The 20,767-nt window shown below is 44.4% G+C and overlaps 1 protein-coding gene and 8 non-coding genes across 9 annotated transcripts; 5 read left to right on the top strand and 4 right to left on the bottom strand.

The window, feature by feature from the left end:
• Positions 1-3,045: 3,045 nt before the first annotated feature.
• Positions 3,046-3,117, bottom strand: TRNAP-CGG (transfer RNA proline (anticodon CGG)). The gene has a single exon. It is a non-coding gene; the product is annotated as a tRNA-Pro (tRNA).
• Positions 3,118-3,673: 556 nt separating this feature from the next.
• TRNAD-GUC (transfer RNA aspartic acid (anticodon GUC)) lies at positions 3,674-3,745 on the top strand. The gene has a single exon. It is a non-coding gene; the product is annotated as a tRNA-Asp (tRNA).
• Positions 3,746-4,360: 615 nt separating this feature from the next.
• Positions 4,361-4,432, bottom strand: TRNAQ-CUG (transfer RNA glutamine (anticodon CUG)). The gene has a single exon. It is a non-coding gene; the product is annotated as a tRNA-Gln (tRNA).
• Positions 4,433-7,093: 2,661 nt separating this feature from the next.
• On the top strand, positions 7,094-7,175 carry TRNAS-AGA (transfer RNA serine (anticodon AGA)). The gene has a single exon. It is a non-coding gene; the product is annotated as a tRNA-Ser (tRNA).
• A 2,383-nt stretch (positions 7,176-9,558) lies between these two features.
• TRNAS-GCU (transfer RNA serine (anticodon GCU)) lies at positions 9,559-9,640 on the top strand. The gene has a single exon. It is a non-coding gene; the product is annotated as a tRNA-Ser (tRNA).
• Positions 9,641-10,274: 634 nt separating this feature from the next.
• Positions 10,275-20,461, bottom strand: LOC134497052 (uncharacterized). The gene is made up of 3 exons (XM_063302767.1): positions 20,055-20,461; positions 19,915-19,970; positions 10,275-10,741 (listed from the first exon to the last, which is right to left on the bottom strand). The coding sequence occupies exons 1-3, from the start codon at positions 20,459-20,461 to the stop codon at positions 10,311-10,313; spliced, it is 894 nt and encodes a 297-aa protein (XP_063158837.1). The 3' UTR covers positions 10,275-10,310.
• Positions 11,817-11,890, top strand: TRNAI-AAU (transfer RNA isoleucine (anticodon AAU)). Its single transcript has one exon. It is a non-coding gene; the product is annotated as a tRNA-Ile (tRNA).
• TRNAP-UGG (transfer RNA proline (anticodon UGG)) lies at positions 16,583-16,654 on the bottom strand. The gene has a single exon. It is a non-coding gene; the product is annotated as a tRNA-Pro (tRNA).
• TRNAG-UCC (transfer RNA glycine (anticodon UCC)) lies at positions 17,958-18,029 on the top strand. The gene has a single exon. It is a non-coding gene; the product is annotated as a tRNA-Gly (tRNA).
• Positions 20,462-20,767: the final 306 nt, after the last annotated feature.

The following is a 20,767-nucleotide window of genomic DNA, read 5'->3' as shown; positions in this document are numbered from 1 at the left end:
TCTATACTCTATTGTGCACTTTAATTTTTCTATGTCATATTACTTTGGTGGCAAATGTTTAAAACCAGAAAAATGGGGAGAACGACAACAAAAGCTTCATGGAGGATGGTTTTGATCAATTGGCCAGTGGATGATGGGCCCAGTGTGCTTCTGCAGCTCTTTGCTGTATCTAGAAAAGATTTTAATTTGGTGGATACCAAATATACAACAACTGGAAGCCAGTATGTGCATACTCAGCAGTTAAGTTGGCCATTCCTAGATACTGGGTGCACTGAATTAATGGAATTTAACTAATCTTAAATGAGAACAGTATTGCTGTCTCAAGTCTCCTTTTCTCCCTATTGGTAGCTGATTACAAATGTTCTTTCAAAAAATAAATTGGGGCTGCTGCATGAAAACAGTACATAAAAGAAACTTAATTTCAGCCCATTTTATTACAGATGCTGCTCTGAAATTTATTGAACACATTTCTTCACTGCCCATCAGTGACCAATGCATTAACAGTACTTTCATTGTTAACTCCCTGGGTTATGTTTAACTGCTTCATTTCGGAGCTGTGCTTCTCTAGACCTACACAAGTATTTGGATTTTTAAAATCAAACCAAGCAGGATTACTAATGTGCCACCACCTTGTTCATAAAAACTACAACAGTACATGGGAGATGTAACGATCTTACGGTATTCAGGTGATTAAAAGTACAGGGCCCAAAGCGCCTTCAAAATCATAGTGGTTTGTAACAGGAAAATCAGCAAAGATATAGTAACACATGAATGGAACTTTAATGATTTTTGCTCTTACTAGCATTACATTAATTACATTCCTCTTGGACAGGCTTGGACAATGGGTTGAAATGTACCGGATTAAATTTAACAGGGAGAAATGCAGTTCTGAATCTGGGGAGATTCTGGGTATTTAGTTGATCACAAGGTGAACATCAGGCAACTTAGTGATGTTGTTGTTTATTTGTTTAGTCGCTTCTGTCTCTTTGTGACTTCATGGACCAGCCCACGCCAGAGCTTCCTGTCGGTCGTCAACACCCCCAGCTCCCCCAGGGACGGGTCCGTCACCTCTAGACTATCATCCATCCATCTTGCCCTTGGTTGACCCCTCTTCCTTTTGCCCTCCACTCTCCCCAGCATCAGCATCTTCTCCAGGGTGTCCTGTCTTCTCATTATGTGGCCAAAGTATTTCAGTTTTGCCTTTAATGTCATTCCCTCAAGTGAGCAGTCTGGCTTTATTTCCTGGAGGATGGACTGGTTGGATCTTCTTGCAGTCCAAGGCACTCTCAGAAGTTTCCTCCAACACCACAGTTGAAAAGCATCGATCTTCCTTCTCTCAGCCTTCCTTATGGTCCAGCTCTCACAGCCATATGTTACTATGGGGAATACCAGGATTTATTAAGAACAGTGTCCAAATCACAGGGAGTAATCTTCCCACTGTACTCTGCCTTAGTCAGGGCCCCACCAGAATACTGTGTCCAGCTTTGGGCACCTCAGTCTAAAACTAGAATAGTTCAGGGGATGGCTACCAAGATGGTGAGACGACTGGAACTCAGGTCCTCTGAGGAACAGTGAAAAGAACTGGTTTCACTTGAAGAGAAGCCAAACAGGAGATCTGGTAGCAGCCTTCAGATATGGATTGTCTTAGAGTGGGGAGTCGATTTGTAGATTAAGGGTTGGAAGTTAGGAGAAATTTCCTCATAGGAGCCAATGGAATAGGTTGCCCCATTAAATGGTAGGTTCCCCTTCAGTAGAGGTCAAAACAGGCTGGTCTGAAATGCTTTAGCAGATCCTGCTTTGAGTAGTCGGCTGGACTAGATCACTTCTAAGCTTCCTTCCAATTCTTTGAATGTCCTCAAGGGCCATGTATGGCCCAGAAAGTTGGCACACCCTCTATCCTGGCACTGTATTGTTTGCTTGTTCGTATTATTTGTTCCAAAAGGAGTTTACTACAATGCACAATTTCCAATTTATGCAGAATTCAATGGCTTTGCTCAGTCTCTTTGCCTCCACTCATATGGGATTTCAGTTCCCAGAACTCCTAACTGGCAAGGTCAGAGCCTGGGAATTCTGGGAGTAGCAGTCTGCTGGTAAATCAGGCTGAAGAAGGGTAGGCTATAATCTCAACCACAGAGGACAATTTATGCTGATGCCCTGTTATACTGCAGATAGCTACCTTAATTACCTTGATTTCAAGTCCAGGACCAGAAATTACTAAGTTACAGGAAGCTGAAAACTGATGGCAAATATAATTTTAGGCTGCATCAGTAGAAGAAAGCATTCAAATCATGGGGAGAGTACATACATAAAAGGTAAAGGTTTCCCTTGACATGAAGTCCAGTCGTGTCCGACTCTAGGGGGCGGTGCTCATCTCCATTTCAAAGCCGAAGAGCCGGCGTTTGTCCGAAGACACTTCCGTGGTCACGTGGCCAGCATGACTAAACAGAACGTCGTTACCTGCCCGCCGAAGCGGTACCTATTAATCTTCTCCCATTTGCATGTTTTCAAACTGCTAGGTTGGCAGGAGATATACATACATAAATATATATAAATAAATAAAATCTTTGATACTGCATGAAATCCTCAGGACAACTGATGTGCATCCTGGCTGCCATTCCATTTAATAATAACATATTCTATTTTATAATACAAGGAGGAGGAGGCAGATTCAATTTGGCCTATGAGATTTGGGCTGCAGAAATCATGCCACCACTACCTGGCAGCAAAGAGTCACAGCTTCTTACCAAGTTCCTGCCTTCTAGTGGTTATCTAGATTGCTGCAGCCAAGGATTTGCCCCAACCTTCCTCCTGAGATAAACACCTCAATGCCTTCGCCACATTCCGAACTTCCAAAATGGACGGGGGAAACCAACCCCTGAAACAATAGGCCAGAACTCCCGTGCTTGGGGTTGTGCCCTTCCTTCCTTCCCGGCAACCAGCTTCCGGGTGCCTCTTCCTTCAGCGTCTTCGCGCTCTCTTTTGTTCCAGAACAGCAAAACCTACAACGGAGGGGTCGGGGGCAAAAATTGCCTGCTGGGTGAAAATGGGCTCGTCCGGGATTTGAACCCGGGACCTCTCGCACCCGAAGCGAGAATCATACCCCTAGACCAACGAGCCACGTCCTGCAAAGGTGCTTCCCGTCATCCCCTTCTCAGGCTTATGACATCACTCTCGCCGCCTCTCCCATTTCGAAGGGGTGCCTTTGCTCCGGGATCGTCCCGTCCAGGCTGCAATAAAAGGCAGCCCCGAAATGCAGGTTTTCACGCCCGGGGAAGTAGAGGGAATCGAGCCTCCAACTCGAGGGTCGTGCACGCTCCCCCGCTCCCCACCCGCCCCTTGGCTCTTTTCCTTGGGGCACAAAAGCATTACGGTTAAAAGATTTTGTAAGATCTCAGTCTGGCTTTCCGACCTGCCCGGTAGCCATGGAAGGGGTGCCTCTGAGCATAGGCAGAGAGCGCGTCTCCTTAACCGCCCCCCCGCTTTGCGTAGCGGTTTGCTCTGACATTCAGTTCCCTTCTCTGGGCTTAAAGCAGCAGGACCCGCAGACTCAGCCGCCCGAAGATACAGACGTGATGCGCTGGGGACGAGAGGGGAAGGACGTCGTTTTAGCTTCGTTAAGTTGCAAGTGGTGGGTTGCTCTGATGAGCCTGCTCGGAAAGAGCCGAGCAGGTTTTCCTCGTTAGTATAGTGGTGAGTATCCCCGCCTGTCACGCGGGAGACCGGGGTTCGATTCCCCGACGGGGAGGCTGAGATTTTCCCAATTTTATTTTCGCAAGCGTTGCTTGAGGCTCTCAAGCAAATCCGGTTGCAATGGACGAGCTCCGTCTCGGTGCACGAGAGGCATACACTTCCTCACGTATTTTATTTTTTTCAACAGCCCAGAGTGTTCCCACTTCTGGGCATAAATGACATTTCACTTCTGAATTCTACCTTCTCCCAGCGCGGTTGTCGCTCCTGTTTGTTCTGCTCCAGGCAGCCCTGGATTTCGGCTCCAAATTCTTGCGGGGGGGCTGCACTTTAAGAACCGCTTTCTAGCACCTGATGTCCTTGACTTCAGCAGTCTCCACCCTGCAGGACACGCGTGTGTATCTATAGGCATCGATCCGGAAAGCCACCGAAAGATCCTTTTTTTAAGCAGGTCTAACCTGTACAAACCCAAACGGCCACTAGATGGCAGCACACTATAGAGAATCCCACTCACATCTTGACTGGATTTTTGCAGGCTCTGGATGAAAGATTTCTGATTGCCAACCAATAAGGTAACGTCGGAAGTAAAGTAGAAATCCTCCTTCCTGAAGTTCCTACGGAGAGGTAGCTAGAAGAGGAGACCAATTAATCCGGAAACGTAAATGGAAAAAGTAGGTTCCACCGAGATTTGAACTCGGATCGCTGGATTCAGAGTCCAGAGTGCTAACCATTACACCATGGAACCTTTGCTAAAAATATTATTGCTTGGCTTATATTTCATATAAATCGAGGTTCAAAAGTGATTGCATTGATACCTTTCCTTGTGGATCGTCCGGATACTTTCTGGATAACTGCAGCCTTAACCTACTTACTTAGATGCAAGCTTCAGGGAATCTAGATTTCTAAGTAGTATATAAAAGATTAGACTTACTTTTACTATTGCCTGTAAAAACATTATGGATAGCCTGCTCTGAAAGTTATAACTAAGTAACTAAACTAAACCCCCTCAGTAGTTCTGCACGCTGCCAACAACTACCGTAGGCCTTTCTTCCATAAAGAGAGAGGAAAAACAAAGATTGAAACCGTTCTTCCTTCATTCATTCCATATGGCTGCCCATCTCAGATGAGTGACTTTGAGTGGCTGATAGGAACAACAAAAAATACAAAATGAATAACCATTGGCAGCTGAGATTTTTAAAAAATCAATACCTATACAATACAAATATTTCAACAAGATTCACTCTTGCTCTAGTAGTTTGTTTGTTAGCTTTGTGGTTCACATGACACTTAATGGTTTTACAGGTAACCCTTGTTTAGCGACTGCCTAGTTTAGCGACCGTTCACAGTTACAGTGGTGATGAAAAAGTAACTTTATGACCAATCTTCGCATTTATGACCTTCACAGGTCTATAGAGCAAAGGAAAGCTGCAATAAGATTATAAGCAGTTGTGGCTTCGCTTAGCAACCACTTCACTTAATGATGAAGTTGCCAATCCCAATTGTGGTCGCTAAATGAGGACTACCAATATTTAGTATGTGTTTGTAAGTAAACAGTACAACTACAGAATAAGATCACAACTGATACAACATTACAACTGTAATAGCAACGAGAGTTAAAATAAGGAGCTTCTAAAAGAAAGAAAGAAAGAGAGAGAGAAAGAAAAGAAAAGAAAAGAAAAGAAAAGAAAAGAAAGATCACTAAAACATTGCCTATAACAATATTAACCTGTATTATTATTACAGTGGCCCTGGAGAAGATGCTCACCATCAAGAAATTTTTTCACTCCACATAGACTTAAGATGTGATGGGAAAAATGATCGGCCTTTGGTCACAGAGAACAAGAAATAATTATTTGGATGAACAAGACACAAGGGAGCAACCAGTGAGATTCCAAGCCAGGATCTCCTGTTTACTATACAAACACTTAGACCTATCAAGCCATCATACCCCCTTACCTGGAGAGATTCTGACACACAGAGAGAAATGGATTGTTTCCAAGGTGGAGAAGTGGAACATCTCAAAAAGGAATGTCAACAAGGTGGAGGCTACAAGTCAACCTACATAGGCTTACCCAAATTGAGTGTGGATGCCCTTTACCAGCTGCCTAAAACAAAAGTAATTTATTTTCCAGGCATGATTCTCCTAAGACTCTTCGGGAATTTGGCGGGGGGGGGGGGAGAAAGGTATGGGTTTACAAGAATTCCAGCATCTGAACTCTTTCCCATTTAAAAATAAATATGTCCTCAAGTACATTAAAGAAAGACTTATCATCTTCCTAACTGTCCTACAGTGAGCCAAGGAAGTGGTGGTTCTGAAGCAATAATGCAGAGTTTTTTCTAACTTGGCAACTTTAAGATGTGTGGACTTCAACTCCCAGAATTCCTCAGCCACTTGGCTAGGGAATTCTGGGAGTTGAAGTCCATACATCTTAAAGTTGCCAAGTTTGAAAAACACTGCCTTAAAGCAATAATGAACCAGCAGCATGGCCAAAAAACCCCACATGGATTGCAAGCCATTGGGGAAGGAAGGCAGAACAAAACAGGCAACCATCTATCAGCCAACTTTCTTAACCAGGTCAGTGAAAGACCAGACATCCATACTGTGTACAATAGTTTAAGTTTGACTTAACTTTTGTATTTTGGAGGAGGGGGGCTTAGCAGATTGGCTATTTCACTAGTTTGTGGAACAAAGTATGCATAAACCTCAGAAAATGTCTTAATTCAATGACCAAGCTAAGCACCTTGCATAAAGCAATGAGTTTCATAGGCCAGAGGTATCTTCTCAGAAAACTCTGCTTCTATGGAGAAATGAGTAAGATTGGTTGTGGCTGGCTTTCTACATTTCTGTAGAGTTCAGTGGTTTATGGAATTTTTGAGATTGTGGTTCATGGGCCTGGTAAATTTCCTCTTTATTTCTCAGAAGGCTCAACAAAGGGAAGACTTCCTGCTTACTGAGGTCCCAGGAAACACAGAAAGGTCTCCATGCACTGTTCCTCAGGAAATAGCTTATCTGTGTCCCCAAGTCAAGATAATGTGATTCAAGATAAACTACAGAAATGCATTCTTTAGAAATAGGATACTTCTCCCCACCTCAAAAATCCCCTTCATCAGCTAGTCTTTCTCAATTTTCTGCCTGAGCTGTGGCCAGACATCACACCTACTTAGCCTATGTGAGTTTGCCCATTTGCTCCAGAACCAAATTCCTAAAATTCCACATCTTGCTGTTAGATCTAGCCTGGCATCAGGCCAGTGATATCCCCAGACAGGTATATCTGAACAGGGTTTCTTATACATCTGAAGAAATAGCAGAGTGTCGAACAAAAGGGAAAAATCAAAACAGGAGAAAGCAAGTTGGGACAAGTATTTTCCTATTTTCCTCAATCTTAAAACAGCTGTTATTCCAGTTGTAGTTGTGGCCGAGTGGTTAAGGCGATGGACTAGAAATCCATTGGGGTTTCCCCGCGCAGGTTCGAATCCTGCCAACTACGAGCCAGGATGTCTTTTTATCTTTCCATTCCCTTCCATTGTGGTAAAGAGCCCAACTTCATCAATTTAAGGCGAACAATTTTAAAATACTTCCATATTTGCATTTCAGGGTTCATCATCAATTAGCAATCTACATCTACTAATCATCTCTTCTGGAAGATGCAGGTTTCCCAAAATTGTATATTACAATTGAATAATATATTCTAAAATATATTAACAAGCAGTTGTTTACTAACAAGCAATGCATAGACTGAGTGAAGGCAACCTGTCTAGCAAAGTGGGGTCTGGTGGAGTGAAGTTAAAAGACCAATCATCTATTGCCACTATAGAAGTTAAACTACAAATATGAGCCTTTATTCTAAGAAGACATCCATATGTTTTGACATAAAGGGGAAGATAATATGAAAGATGCAGGGCCAACCTGAAATCATAAATGTCTACACGGTTCTCAGATATTGGTTTAACTGCACAATTCAACATTTTTCAAAACTTGCTTGGGGATTCTTTGGGGTTTTTTCCCTCTCCTAATAAAATGAATATTTGTGACAAAAATCGTGACTATTTGCCACAGCAACAGTTGGGGAATATAGAGTTACTAGACAAACTGTGACCTGTTTGGTCATCATTTCTGAGGTATTTCTTTACCAGATTCCTCAATGCCTTCAACAGTGGCAGAGCTTCTAATGTACTGCCTTCACTGGGAAATTTCTTAAAAATTCAGGGAGACGTTCAGAGATGTATCTGCCTTGAAATTAACCCCTGCCATTCATACTGAACTGTATAGCACAATCAAACATCAAGAGTTGACCACAGGAAATGTTTTATGACATTTTGTATTATGTCGTTTTATGATAATTTTATGTCATAAAATGTCTGATAAAGTTTGCCAAATTTCAATTCCATGGGAGTCATGGGTCCTGGATTTTGGACACATTCTGTAAGTTAGCCCCTTTGAGGCACCTTGGTTCAAAAATTGTTGCCCTACGATGCACTGTTCCACCCAGTTAAAGGTTACACACAGACAAACAGGAGAGTTTTAGTAATATACAGTAGATACTTTCTACTGAACCATTTGAAATATGGTCATAAAGACACATTAAGACATATAATATGCCCTGCTTTTAGGAAGATTGTCTCTGTTGATGACACGGCCTACTAATTTTCCTGCCTTAATAGCCAAAGTATTCCTCCAGGATGACATAAATCAGCATGTGCAGTTTTTATGCACAGATCTGTCCACTTCTGGTGATTCATATGTGGGTATTTGATCTCCACAACAAATTCAATCCATACCTTGCATGTTATACAGTAGCTTATACTAGTTGTCATGGTCATTTCAGTGATAGGCCCCTGCCCAGTGAATTACAGCAATTAAATCTTGTACGGCAAGATTATACCCAGTATTATGTGCATTCACATATGGAAGGATGCAGAGGTTTCTTCTCTTAGAAGGAAATCTTACCAAGCGTGGCGATTGCTTGAACAGAGATAAGTTTATTTTCAAGAGCATCTACAGAGTCTGCTGGTTGGAGGTGGCCCACTTGTATATCCCCCGCAAACCTTTTATATAGGAGAGCTTGGCTGTCATGTAGAAGTCTTCCCACCCTCTAGGAACTTCTGAGAAAAGTGCAGTTTACCAGAGACGAGTCAAATACAAGCATGGCCATCACATTTTTTCCCTCCCCAGGTAATTTTCTCTGTCTGGCAAAGGCTAATAGATACCAATTCCTGCTACAGTATTTTGGGGTCTATCTATTAATAAAATCTCTTGTGCTTTTGTTAGATGGATAAAAAACAAATACTGTAAAAGGCCATCAGAATCCGTATATATTCAGATAACACTCATCTCCCACAATGCTTGTTGAAACGATGTGCTTTGTTAGACGTGTGAATTATTTTATTTGAAGTATAAACATGCTGCTTGTCATTAAAAACTTGGTTATTTGTCCCAATGGCACCTCAAGGAAATTTAAATACCCCCAAGCAGGTCTTAGTTTTACATGCACAAACCTGGAGGCATAGGAGGAAATTCATAGTCCCCTTGGACAAATTAAGTTGTAAATTATTGTTGCTGTAGGGAAAATAGGAGGAGGGAGGTGTGTTAGATATGTTCCCTGCCTTGAGTTAGTTATAAAAGTAATAAAGGCAGGATACAAAAGTCTGTAAAAAAAAAAAATCTTAACTAAATAGCACTTCTATTCTGCCTAGACATGTAATAGAGTAAAAATCCAGTATTTTTCTCCTGCTTGTTATGCAGGGTGCAGGAAGTTTCGCAGACAACCGAATACATCAAAATATGAACATCTTATTTAACATAAAGCAAGAAGAAAACAGACAGGTTAAGGGTCACCTTGAAAGTGTTCTTGTCTCCGTTGTGGAAATAGCGACGAGGTGGCCGAGTGGTTAAGGCGATGGACTGCTAATCCATTGTGCTCTGCACGCGTGGGTTCGAATCCCACCTTCGTCGGCAGGTTGGTCTTTTGATCACCCATCCAATCTTTTCATATTAATGATAACGTAGTATCACAGTCCGAGGCTGTATTCACGGCGGTTAAACGTCCTGTGCTGGAACCCATCACTGGAAGTTTGTTTTTCCACATACCTTTGCGGTGCGCCACCTGCAATTATTTTGCACGGCTAATTAAGACATTTACCTCGACTGATTAAACTAACGAACCCGGAAGCCCCGCAGAAACTGGCAAACGCTCGCAATGAACGACGTGCCTTTTATAACGAAGTTTGTTACTAAACCACACACCGTCGCGCTGTAGATCTAACGCGGTGACAGGCGCTGAGAAATGTTTTGCATCTTGCTTCAGAAGCAGCGTACCTAAAATTCAGGATTATTCGTGCGAACAATTTAAACTCCGCTCTTTGTACGTTCCTAACCAGTGCAGTTAGAGACTCGACCATCCCAGAATGAATGCTGCAGGAACTGTTGCAAGTAAAGCTTTTAATTTACACTGAAAAGGGAACACTCACTTCCAACGTCGGATTAGGACCCTCAGGGTTTAAGGTAGCTACTACACTTAAGTTCGTAATGAGCCCAGCTCTTTCTGGAACCAGTGAATGGCCCTTAAAAGAGCCGTTGGGATGACGACGACTTTCCAGCTCCTCCGCAGCAAGGCGGGCCCGGCTCACGCCCGCTCCCCGCGGATGCGGCGGGCCAGCTGGATGTCCTTGGGCATGATGGTGACGCGCTTGGCGTGGATGGCGCACAGGTTGGTGTCCTCGAAGAGCCCCACCAGGTAGGCCTCGCTCGCCTCCTGCAGCGCCATCACGGCCGAGCTCTGGAAGCGCAGGTCGGTCTTGAAGTCCTGCGCGATCTCGCGCACCAGCCGCTGGAAGGGCAGCTTGCGGATCAGCAGCTCCGTCGACTTCTGGTAGCGGCGGATCTCGCGCAGCGCCACCGTGCCGGGCCGGTAGCGGTGCGGCTTCTTCACGCCGCCCGTGGCCGGCGCGCTCTTCCGCGCCGCCTTCGTGGCCAGCTGCTTGCGGGGCGCCTTCCCGCCCGTCGACTTGCGGGCCGTCTGCTTGGTGCGGGCCATCTCCCCGTAGAGCAGACACGCTTTCCAATTCGAATTTTAAAAAAGCGCGCTTTCGCGGCAGTGTTTTTATAGCCGGCTCGCTCTCCTCTGATTGGCTGAGAAAGAAAGAATGGAACGGTTGCAGCGTTCGAATGTTCAAGATTCGTTGGGGATTGGACAGAATTAGAACATGGGGCGGGGCATAGAATCCTGTTGTTGTTGTTTATTCGTTCAGTCGCTTCCGACTCTTCGTGACTTCACGGAGCAGCCCAGCTCTCGCAGCCATATGTTACTACTGGGATCCTACCACGTGTGTTTTAGTGTCCCCTCCTTTTATCCTCATTTGGATTTCTTTCACGGTTGCCCCTGAAGGACATGCCCGGTTAATTTCTCTGATTTTCGCAAAATGAAGTTCCAGGTGGTGTCTGACCTAAAGAGCTCTAGAGCAGTGTTTCTCAACCTCGGCAACTTCAAGCTGTGTGGACTTCAACTCCCAGAATTCCCCAGACAGCTGGCTGGAGAATTCTGGGAGTTGAAGTCCACACAGCTTGAAGTTGCCGACGTTGAGAAACACTGGTCTAATGAAAATACTGTCTCGACTGACAATCTCTGGTTTTGTATGCTAAAATTAGTATTTATATGGGGAACCACCTGGAGATTCAAGAACTGAAGGTAAACCTAGAAATCTGAACCTCAGTTTTTAGAACTAACACCTGATTTTCCACAGTTTTACAACTGAAGAAAACATTGCAATTCACCTATTAAAATACTTCTACAGCCTTATTCTATATTTGTTAATATTAATTTAGATGCAGTGTTCTATCCTCAGTGACATCATTAAAACCGTCTCAGCGGTGACATATTTTAATAAATGCATACTAAGTTTTAGTACTATTTGTATTTCTGACAATCATTTCAGTTCATTTTCTAGACCTGCTTTTTATCGATCTGGTCTTTTTAAAACACGCTTTTCTTTTGCTGAGACCCTCTGCAGTTTCGTCGTGAATCTGAAGTTTCAGTGAGTGCCATCTTAGAATGTTCTTGCCTCTGTGGGTGACCTTAATTTAATTAAGTTTTTCTGTTTCTGCTACAGAGTCAAAAACAAGACTATATAGTGGCCGGTTAGCTCAGCTGGTTAGAGCGTGGTGCTAATAACGCCAAGGTCGCGGGTTCGATCCCCGTACGGGCCACATTTAGTCCTTCCTTTTTCTACAAAGTATAATTTCTGGCCGAACATTATCATTTTTCTTTAAAAGATGACTACCATAAACTCTGGTACAGACTGTAACAGTAGCAATTGAAACAAATATTGTGAGTCCACTGTCATCTTTAAATAAGAAACATTCATCGCACAACCTGCTGTCCCTACAAATGTATAGGAAAAATTTTTTTAAAAATTATGCATTTCAAGCAAGGTGGTGGTTGACACATTTTAAAAATGAATCGGCTGGGAATTTAATCCACGTTCATGGCGTGCAAAGTCCCTACGGGCATCACTGTACTGCCAAGGGAATATGGCTTGACTTACTCATGAAATTAATTTTAGAACTATAAATAAAACATTTATATATAATAAAATCAAATATAGAGCACATAAATGTTCCATTGTGTGGTGGGGGGGAACCGGGGAAAGTGGAGGTTTTGCAGAATCACCGGTGGTCTAGAAAAAGGCAGATTCCCAGTTGAGGTTCTGTAGGGGAAAACCCTTCACCAAAGGATCGTTACCTTGTCGTGGTGCTGGACCTGAGCACCTAAATGATGCCATGAGCTAAACCGTGAAGGGCCACCCAAGATGGGAAGGTCATGACAGAGAGGTCAGACTAAATGCGATCCCTGGGGAAGGTAATGGCAACCCACCCCAGTATTCTTCCTGTGAAAACTAAACGGATCAGTACAACCAGAGATATGTCGGTATACCATCGGAAGATGAGACCCCCAGGTCGGAAGATGGTCAAAATGCTACTGGGGAGGAACAGAGGATGAGTTCAACTAGCCCCAGACGTGATGACGCAGCTAGCTCAAAGCCGAAAGGATGGCTAGCGGCCGATGGTGCTGGTGGTGAACAGCGAATCCGATGTTCTAAGGATCAACACACCATTGGGACCTGGAATGTAAGATCTATGAGCCAGGGCAAATTGGATGTGGTTATTGGTGAGATGTCAAGATTAAAGATAAACATTTTGGGCATCAGTGAACTGAAATGGACTGGAATGGACCACTTCACATCAAATGACCACCAGATCTACTACTGTGGACAAGAGGACCACAGAAGAAATGGAGTAGCCTTCATAATTAATCGTAAAGTGGCTAAAGCAGTGCTTGGATACAATCCAAAAAACGATAGAATGATCTCAATTCAAATTCAGGGCAAGCCCTCTAACATCACAGTGATCCAAATATACGCCCCAACCACAGATGCTGAAGAAGCTGAAGTAGAGCAGTTCTATGAGGATCTGCAGCGCCTACTGGACAACACGCCTAAAAGAGATGTTATTTTCATCACGGGAGACTGGAATGCTAAGGTGGGCAGTCAAGTGACACCTGGAATTACAGGTAAGCATGGCCTGGGAGAACAAAACGAAGCAGGACATAGGCTGATAGAATTTTGCCAAGACAACTCACTGCATAACAAACACTCTCTTCCAACAACCTAAGAGACGGCTTTATACATGGACTTCACCAGATGGACAACACTGAAATCAGATTGACTACATCCTTTGCAGCCAAAGGTGGCGGACATCTGTACAGTTGGTAAAAACAAGACCTGGAGCTGACTGTACTTCCGATCACGAACTTCTTCTTGCACAATTTAGGATCAGACTAAAGAGATTAGGGAAGACCCACAGATCAGCTAGATATGAGCTCACTAATATTCCTAAGGAATATGCAGTGGAGGTGAAGAATAGATTTAAGGGACTGGACTTAGTAGATAGGGTCCCAGAAGAACTATGGACAGAAGTTTGCAACATTGTTCAGGAGGCGGCAACAAAATACATCCCAAAGAAAGAGAAAACCAAGAAGGCAAAATGGCTGTCTGCTGAGACACTAGAAGTAGCCCAAGAAAGAAGGAAAGCAAAAGGCAACAGTGATAGGGGGAGATATGCCCAATTAAATGCAAAATTCCAGAGGTTAGCCAGAAGAGATAAGGAATTATTTTTAAACAAGCAATGCACAGAAGTGGAAGAAGACAATAGAATAGGAAGGACAAGAGACCTCTTCCAGAAAATTAGAAACATCAGAGGTAAATTCCAGGCAAAAATGGGTATGATCAAAAACAAAGATGGCAAGGACCTAACAGAAGAAGAAGAGATCAAGAAAAGGTGGCAAGAATATACGGAAGATCTGTATAGGAAGGATAACAATATCGGGGATAGCTTTGACGGTGTGGTCAGTGAGCTAGAGCCAGACATCCTGAAGAGTGAGGTTGAGTGGGCCTTAAGAGGCATTGCTAGTAACAAGGCAGCAGGAGACGATGGCATCCCAGCTGAACTGTTCAAAATCTTGCAAGGTGATGCTGTCAAGATAATGCATGCTATATGCCAGCAAATTTGGAAAACACAAGAAGGGCCATCAGACTGGAAAAAATCAACTTATATCCCCATACCAAAAAAGGGAAACACTAAAGAATGTTCAAACTATCAAACAGTGGCACTCATTTCACATGCCAGTAAGGTAATGCTCAAGATCCTGCAAGGTAGACTTCAGCAATTCATGGAGCGAGAATTGCCAGATGTACAAGCTGGGTTTAGAAAAGGCAGAGGAACTAGGGACCAAATTGCCAATATCCGCTGGATAATGGAAAAAGCCAGGGAGTTTCAGAAAAACATCTATTTCTGTTTTATTGACTATTCTAAAGCCTTTGACTGTGTGGACCATAACAAATTGTGGCAAGTTCTTAGCGGTATGGGGATACCAAGTCATCTTGTCTGCCTCCTGAAGGATCTGTATAACGACCAAGTAGCAACAGTAAGAACAGACCACGGAACAACGGACTGGTTTAAGATTGGGAAAGGAGTATGGCAGGGCTGTATACTCTCACCCTACCTATTCAACTTGTATGCAGAACACATCCTGCGACAAGCTGGGCTTGAGGAATCCAAGGCTGGAGTTAAAATCGCTGGAAGAAACATTAACAATCTCTGATATGCAGATGATACCACTTTGATGGCTGAAAGTGAAGAGGAACTGAGGAGCCTTATGATGGTGAAAGAAGAAAGTGCAAAAGCTGGCTTGCAGCTAAACCTTAAAAAAACCAAGATTATGGCAACCAGCTTGATTGATAACTGGCAAATAGAGGGAGAAAATGTAGAAGCAGTGAAAGACTTTGTATTTCTAGGTGCGAAGATTACTGCAGATGCTGACTGCAGTCAGGAAATCAGAAGACGCTTAATCCTTGGGAGAAGAGCAATGACAAATCTCGATAAAATAGTTAAGAGCAGAGACATCACACTGACAACAAAGGCCCGCATAGTTAAAGCAATGGTGTTCCCTGTGGTAACATATGGCTGCGAGAGCTGGACCATAAGGAAGGCTGAGCGAAGGAAGATCGATGCTTTTGAACTGTGGTGTTGGAGGACAATTCTGAGAGTGCCTTGGACTGCCAGAAGATCAAACCAGTCCATCCTCCAGGAAATAAAGCCAGACTGCTCGCTTGAGGGAATGATATTAAAGGCAAAATTGAAATACTTTGGCCACATAATGAGAAGACAGGACACCCTGGAGAAGATGCTGATGCTAGGGAGAGTGGAAGGCAAGAGGAAGAGGGGCCGACCAAGGGCAAGGTGGATGGATGATATTCTAGAGGTGATGGATTTGACCTTGGGGGAGCTGGGGGTGTTGACAACTGACAGGAAGCTCTGGCATGGGCTGGTCCATGAAGTCACGAAGAGTCGGAAGCGACTAAACGAATAAACAAGGGGAAAACCAAAGGGTGTTTCCATTGCTCCACCCCATTTCAGAGGCCAAGCCTTAGAGAAGACTTTCTCTCAGCCCAACGCGGTGCAATGGAGACTAGCCTCCTCCTGGTGCACACCAGGCAAAGTGACTTGTCACGGCTAGTCTACACATCTGGCTGCTGGACCTCACCAGGATTTCCCAGCAAGAAAAAGCTGCATGAACACTGAACTGCTATGCCATACGATTAAAGAGAGAGAGAGAGAGAGAGAGAGAGAAGACTTGCATAGGAGGCATCAAGAAATTCCAGTCATTTTTTTAAACAGGGAAAGTGTCTGAACAAGCTCCAGAATCGGCTAGTAGTTTTGACATTTCTAAACTGGCAGAACAGCCAGACCCAACGGCTCAATGTACTGAATATTATGGGCTGAGTTTAGGAAGTTCCCGAAAGACATAAAATGACCTGCTCCAGGTGAGGCTCAAACTGATGACCTCGGCTTAGCTAAGCACTGCTGTATAAGTACTGCACACTAACCGATTGCGCCACTGGAGCGCTGCAAGAGATGAGCATTGCAGGGATCCCCCCAGATCATATAGATTTATCATAATCCGTTTCTCACACACACACACACACACACACACATTGATGTTACTTGCTGTCTCAGGATAATATCTCAGGAAGGTGTTTTGGATATACCCCATTCCATTTTCCCCCCGTGCACTCTTCACAATACCCACTCAGCAACAATGAATCAAACAGGCTCAAAAGTCAACGCTTGGTCCCCCTTCCCCCAACTCAGTGCATCCCAAGGACTTCACTGTAATGACATTGCTCCCTGGGATACTGGAAAGGTCTCACCATTAGTTATTTTAATTATTCTGGTGGTGGATGCAGCTGTCATTGTTCTCAAACGTAAGCTCTGCTTGCCTGGGGTACCTGCATGTAGAGACAGATGCAGAGATGGGCTGTGCGATGCGACTCAAAAGAAGGGCTCGTCCGGGATTTGAACCCGGGACCTCTCGCACCCAAAGCGAGAATCATACCCCTAGACCAACGAGCCAGCTGTTGGGCTTTTTTGTGCTTTGACACCTAAGCTGAAAGACGTTGAAGCCAAGAGGTTTTTCTTGGCGGGCAGTTGCTGGTTTCAAGAGCCACGTCTCTCAAGAACACCAGGCTTAGTTAAAGGGTTTCTTTTCAGATTTCCCAAAATTGCACCCCCTTCTGGTCTTCTTTGTTATTTGGTTCTCCTCTCTGGGAATAATTTAAAAAACGCATGTTACATCGCTTTAGATTTGATATATTAGCTGGAAGGACATTTGGGTTCCCTTTATTTGAAAATAAAATGGTTTTACTATTTTTTTCCAAAGTAAGGCAAGGGTCTAGAAAAGTATTTGGCATTCTTGAAGAACCTAATTTGTATTGCATAGTGGAGTGAAAGCAGTAAATATAGACAGAGACAGAGAGATCATTTCATTGTGTTCAGTTTCATGGACAAGTGGACTGCTACATTCTTCTTAGGTGTTTTCCCAAATTAACCTGCAACCCTGGGATTTCCTGGTTGTCTCCTATCCACATACCAAACCTGATTCAAGTCTGCTTCACTTTTTCCAAGCTAAATCTAAATTAATAAATGTGAACAGAATGGATGAAAAGAGTGTTTCTCAACCTCAGCAACTTAAGATGTGTGGATTCCCAACACATCTGGCTGGGGGATTCTGGGAGTTGAAGTGCACACATCTTAAAGTTGTTGAGGTTGAGAAACACTGGATTTAAAAGCTAAGAAAAGGCAACTCTTGTCAACTAAGAGTGAAGCATTTCATTTAAAGTTTTGGTTTTTTCCCTTTGACTTTTCACATCATGAAAGCTTTGGGGCCTATTTACTGTTAGCAAAAACAAGAAATAAACATTTATCTTTTCCTCATTTTTCTGAAGTTTCCAGCCCTGAGCCAAAGATTAAAAAAGAAAAATAGACTACTCTTGTGGTTACAAACTTCTCATTTACTACTATAAATGCCGCCCTGTTATTTCAGCCACTGAAAATTTGACCTGTTACCCCTTACAATCAATTGTCCACTTCAACAAGGGAATTCAGTAAAGATAGATATGATTAAGATATAATTGTAGCGAGGTGGCAAAACAAATTGAAATAATAATAATAATAATAATAATAATAATAATAATAATAACAACAATAATAGTAGTAGTAGTAGAAAGATTGGCAGAGCACGTTAGTGACGCGTCAAATCCTAGTTTTCAAAACGAACAGCGCCATCTGGTGTCTTAATAGCCTCCTAACATTTTAGAATGCAAAATTCTTGTCGAGCTATGATCTAAAGATGTTTTCCAAAAAGACTATCCACGGAGCGTTGGTGGTATAGTGGTGAGCATAGCTGCCTTCCAAGCAGTTGACCCGGGTTCGATTCCCGGCCAACGCAGAACTTTTTCTGCTTTTTTTGTTTCGTTTTTTTTGAGGAGCATTTCCACAGAGCCCCTTTTGCATATTAATGTTTTTTAAGGACAGCAAAAGATGGCACTATTCCAACCTGCCTGAGTAGCAACGCATCAAAGACATAATTTACTAAGTAAGGTCCTGATTGCTCTCAATACTCCTAATGTTAAAATTCCTAACGATTAAAAAAACATTAAATCTTCTAAGTGTAATAAAACCAGCAGTTTTTTTTTTATTCCTTTTACAAAGGCTGCCAAATCTGGGCTGCAGGAAAGCCAATTTCAGGATTGTTTTCTAAAATACGTATGTATATACGTTCCCATATCTATGATTAAAAAATCTGTATGACAAAGAGTTAACTTTGTTCTTTCTTCTAGTAAGTATTCATATTTTATTTCTTTACTCATTTTCTTTATTCATTATATATGCCACCAGCTTCCACCACCTCTTGGCAGTTTACAATCACACAATCAATGCAATAAAACCCAAACATAATAAAATAGTAGAGTACAACACAATGCCTAGGTGCCAAATGTCCTATGAAAGAGACATTTTCAGGACCTTTCTAAACAATGCCAGCTCAGGCACCAGCAGAAATTCAGGGTGGGGCCATTTTGACCTCTAATGGGGAGAATCCAAACAAACATTGTCTTTGGACCTCCATACCTCTATACATCTTAAGCACCCCCGCTCCAAGTGAACATGACATGTGGGCTCCATCTGAGAAGGTAGCCCTGAAGCTCAGATATGGTAGGCTACTGGAATATAGTTTAGCTTTCAAGTTATGCATATGCTATTACTAAGGGAAGTTATTGTTTTTGTGGCTAGAGGGCCGGAGAGGTGGAACAAGTTATATGAAAATCACAGGTAGGCTCTCCAGCAAGGAACACCTGAGCCATCTCAGATTTTGGCTGGTGCGTCAACCCAGCCTGAACCAAGTTGGCTTGGTCCCAGTGATCCATACCCTAGTAACCACTGGTTTGGATTGTACTGCAATGCATTCACTCTGTTTGAAGCAGCTTTGGAAGGTGATCCTGAAGCTAAAACTCATGCAGAACCAAGTTTTAAATTGGTAAGTGGGGAGGCTAGATCAGGCCCAATGTCAACAGAAATGCGTTGGCTCCCTAAAAGCTGTTGGTGCCAGTTTAGGTGAAGGCATCTGATCTGTACACTGAGTTCAGTTGGTGAAAGCCTGCTTGTGGTCCCACCAGTGGCTTTGGAACACAGTGCCCTGGCCACGGATAAGACCTCTGGTGGAGTCCTTGATGCTCTCCGAGCTCAGTGGTTTGCTTGCAGTCAGTTCACTACCCACCAGATAGCATCATCAAAGTGAGTGTGGGGTTTGCTCCCTGTTTACAGAGTAGCTTGCCCTGCCAGTTTTGGTGGGGTGTGGTTGTCTTCTTGGTAGTTGCTTGATTAGGGTATGTTGTCTCTGGGGCGCTCAGAAAGACGCTGGGGGCCAGTGGCTACGAGGTGGACGGCGACCACCGCGTCAATGCGGGGCTGAAGAGCTGGTTCGCCTCGGGCTCCGTCCGGCTGAACATACGGCGCCCGACGGTGGAGAAAACCGCAAAGTGGCTAAGATCATCCCGTCTGCGGCGGCCACGAAACTCATCTCCGTTGAAAAGACTCCTTTCTCCTCTCCCCCTCCCCATACACCAAGTCCCAAGAAAGCGGTGAAGCCATCCGGCGGGTCCAGTGTAAAAAGGCCGGAGCGCAAGAGCGTTCGCGTTAACCCGAAAGGCCTTTGAAACCTGCAAAACTAGGAAATTCAGGACTATGAACCAGCAACTTCCCTTACGGGGCTTTCACTCGTTAAGAGGTTTCCCCTGGGAAAAGGAGCGCTAAGGGGTCACTCAGAGCAGCTTTACCCCCGTGCAGCGCGCCTAGGGCGATCCAAGGCGAGATTCTTGAGCGAATTTCAGCTCTTCCCCCAGAAAAAAGTGAGGCGGCTCTTAAAAGAGCCTTTGGGGTGTCAGTGAGCCTGGGGCGGGACGGGGCGCCTGCTCACGCCCGCTCCCCGCGGATGCGGCGGGCCAGCTGGATGTCCTTGGGCATGATAGTGACGCGCTTGGCGTGGATGGCGCACAGGTTGGTGTCCTCGAAGAGCCCCACCAGGTAGGCCTCGCTCGCCTCCTGCAGCGCCATCACGGCCGAGCTCTGGAAGCGCAGGTCGGTCTTGAAGTCCTGCGCGATCTCGCGCACCAGCCGCTGGAAGGGCAGCTTGCGGATCAGCAGCTCCGTCGACTTCTGGTAGCGGCGGATCTCGCGCAGCGCCACCGTGCCGGGCCGGTAGCGGTGCGGCTTCTTCACGCCGCCCGTGGCCGGCGCGCTCTTCCGCGCCGCCTTCGTGGCCAGCTGCTTGCGGGGCGCCTTCCCGCCCGTCGACTTGCGGGCCGTCTGCTTGGTGCGGGCCATCTTTCCAGAGAAGCGAAGCAGTGAGGAGCAGGCGCGCTTCCTGGGTATTTATACCCGCGCGCTTTCTCTCCATTGGCTGAAGGGAACAAAAGATCCTTTTTTCACTTTATGAATTTGAATCTCGCGCCCAAATCTTGAAGCGCCTTCCCTTTCCGCCGCCCCTCCCCCTTCGCTCTTGCGGGTTTGCTTTTAATGGAGCAACAGTGCTATTAACGCAACGTGGTTCCTTGTCGCTCCGCTTTGACATTCTCATGGCCTGATCAGCCATCTTTTTTAACCGGGTTATTTAAACATTCAAGAAGTTTA

This window comes from Candoia aspera, chromosome 4 (assembly GCF_035149785.1).
Source record: "Candoia aspera isolate rCanAsp1 chromosome 4, rCanAsp1.hap2, whole genome shotgun sequence".
Taxonomy (NCBI): Eukaryota; Metazoa; Chordata; class Lepidosauria; order Squamata; family Boidae; genus Candoia; species Candoia aspera.
The sequence above is the reverse complement of the archived record's forward strand: the minus strand, read 5'-3'. Positions and strand labels throughout refer to the sequence as shown.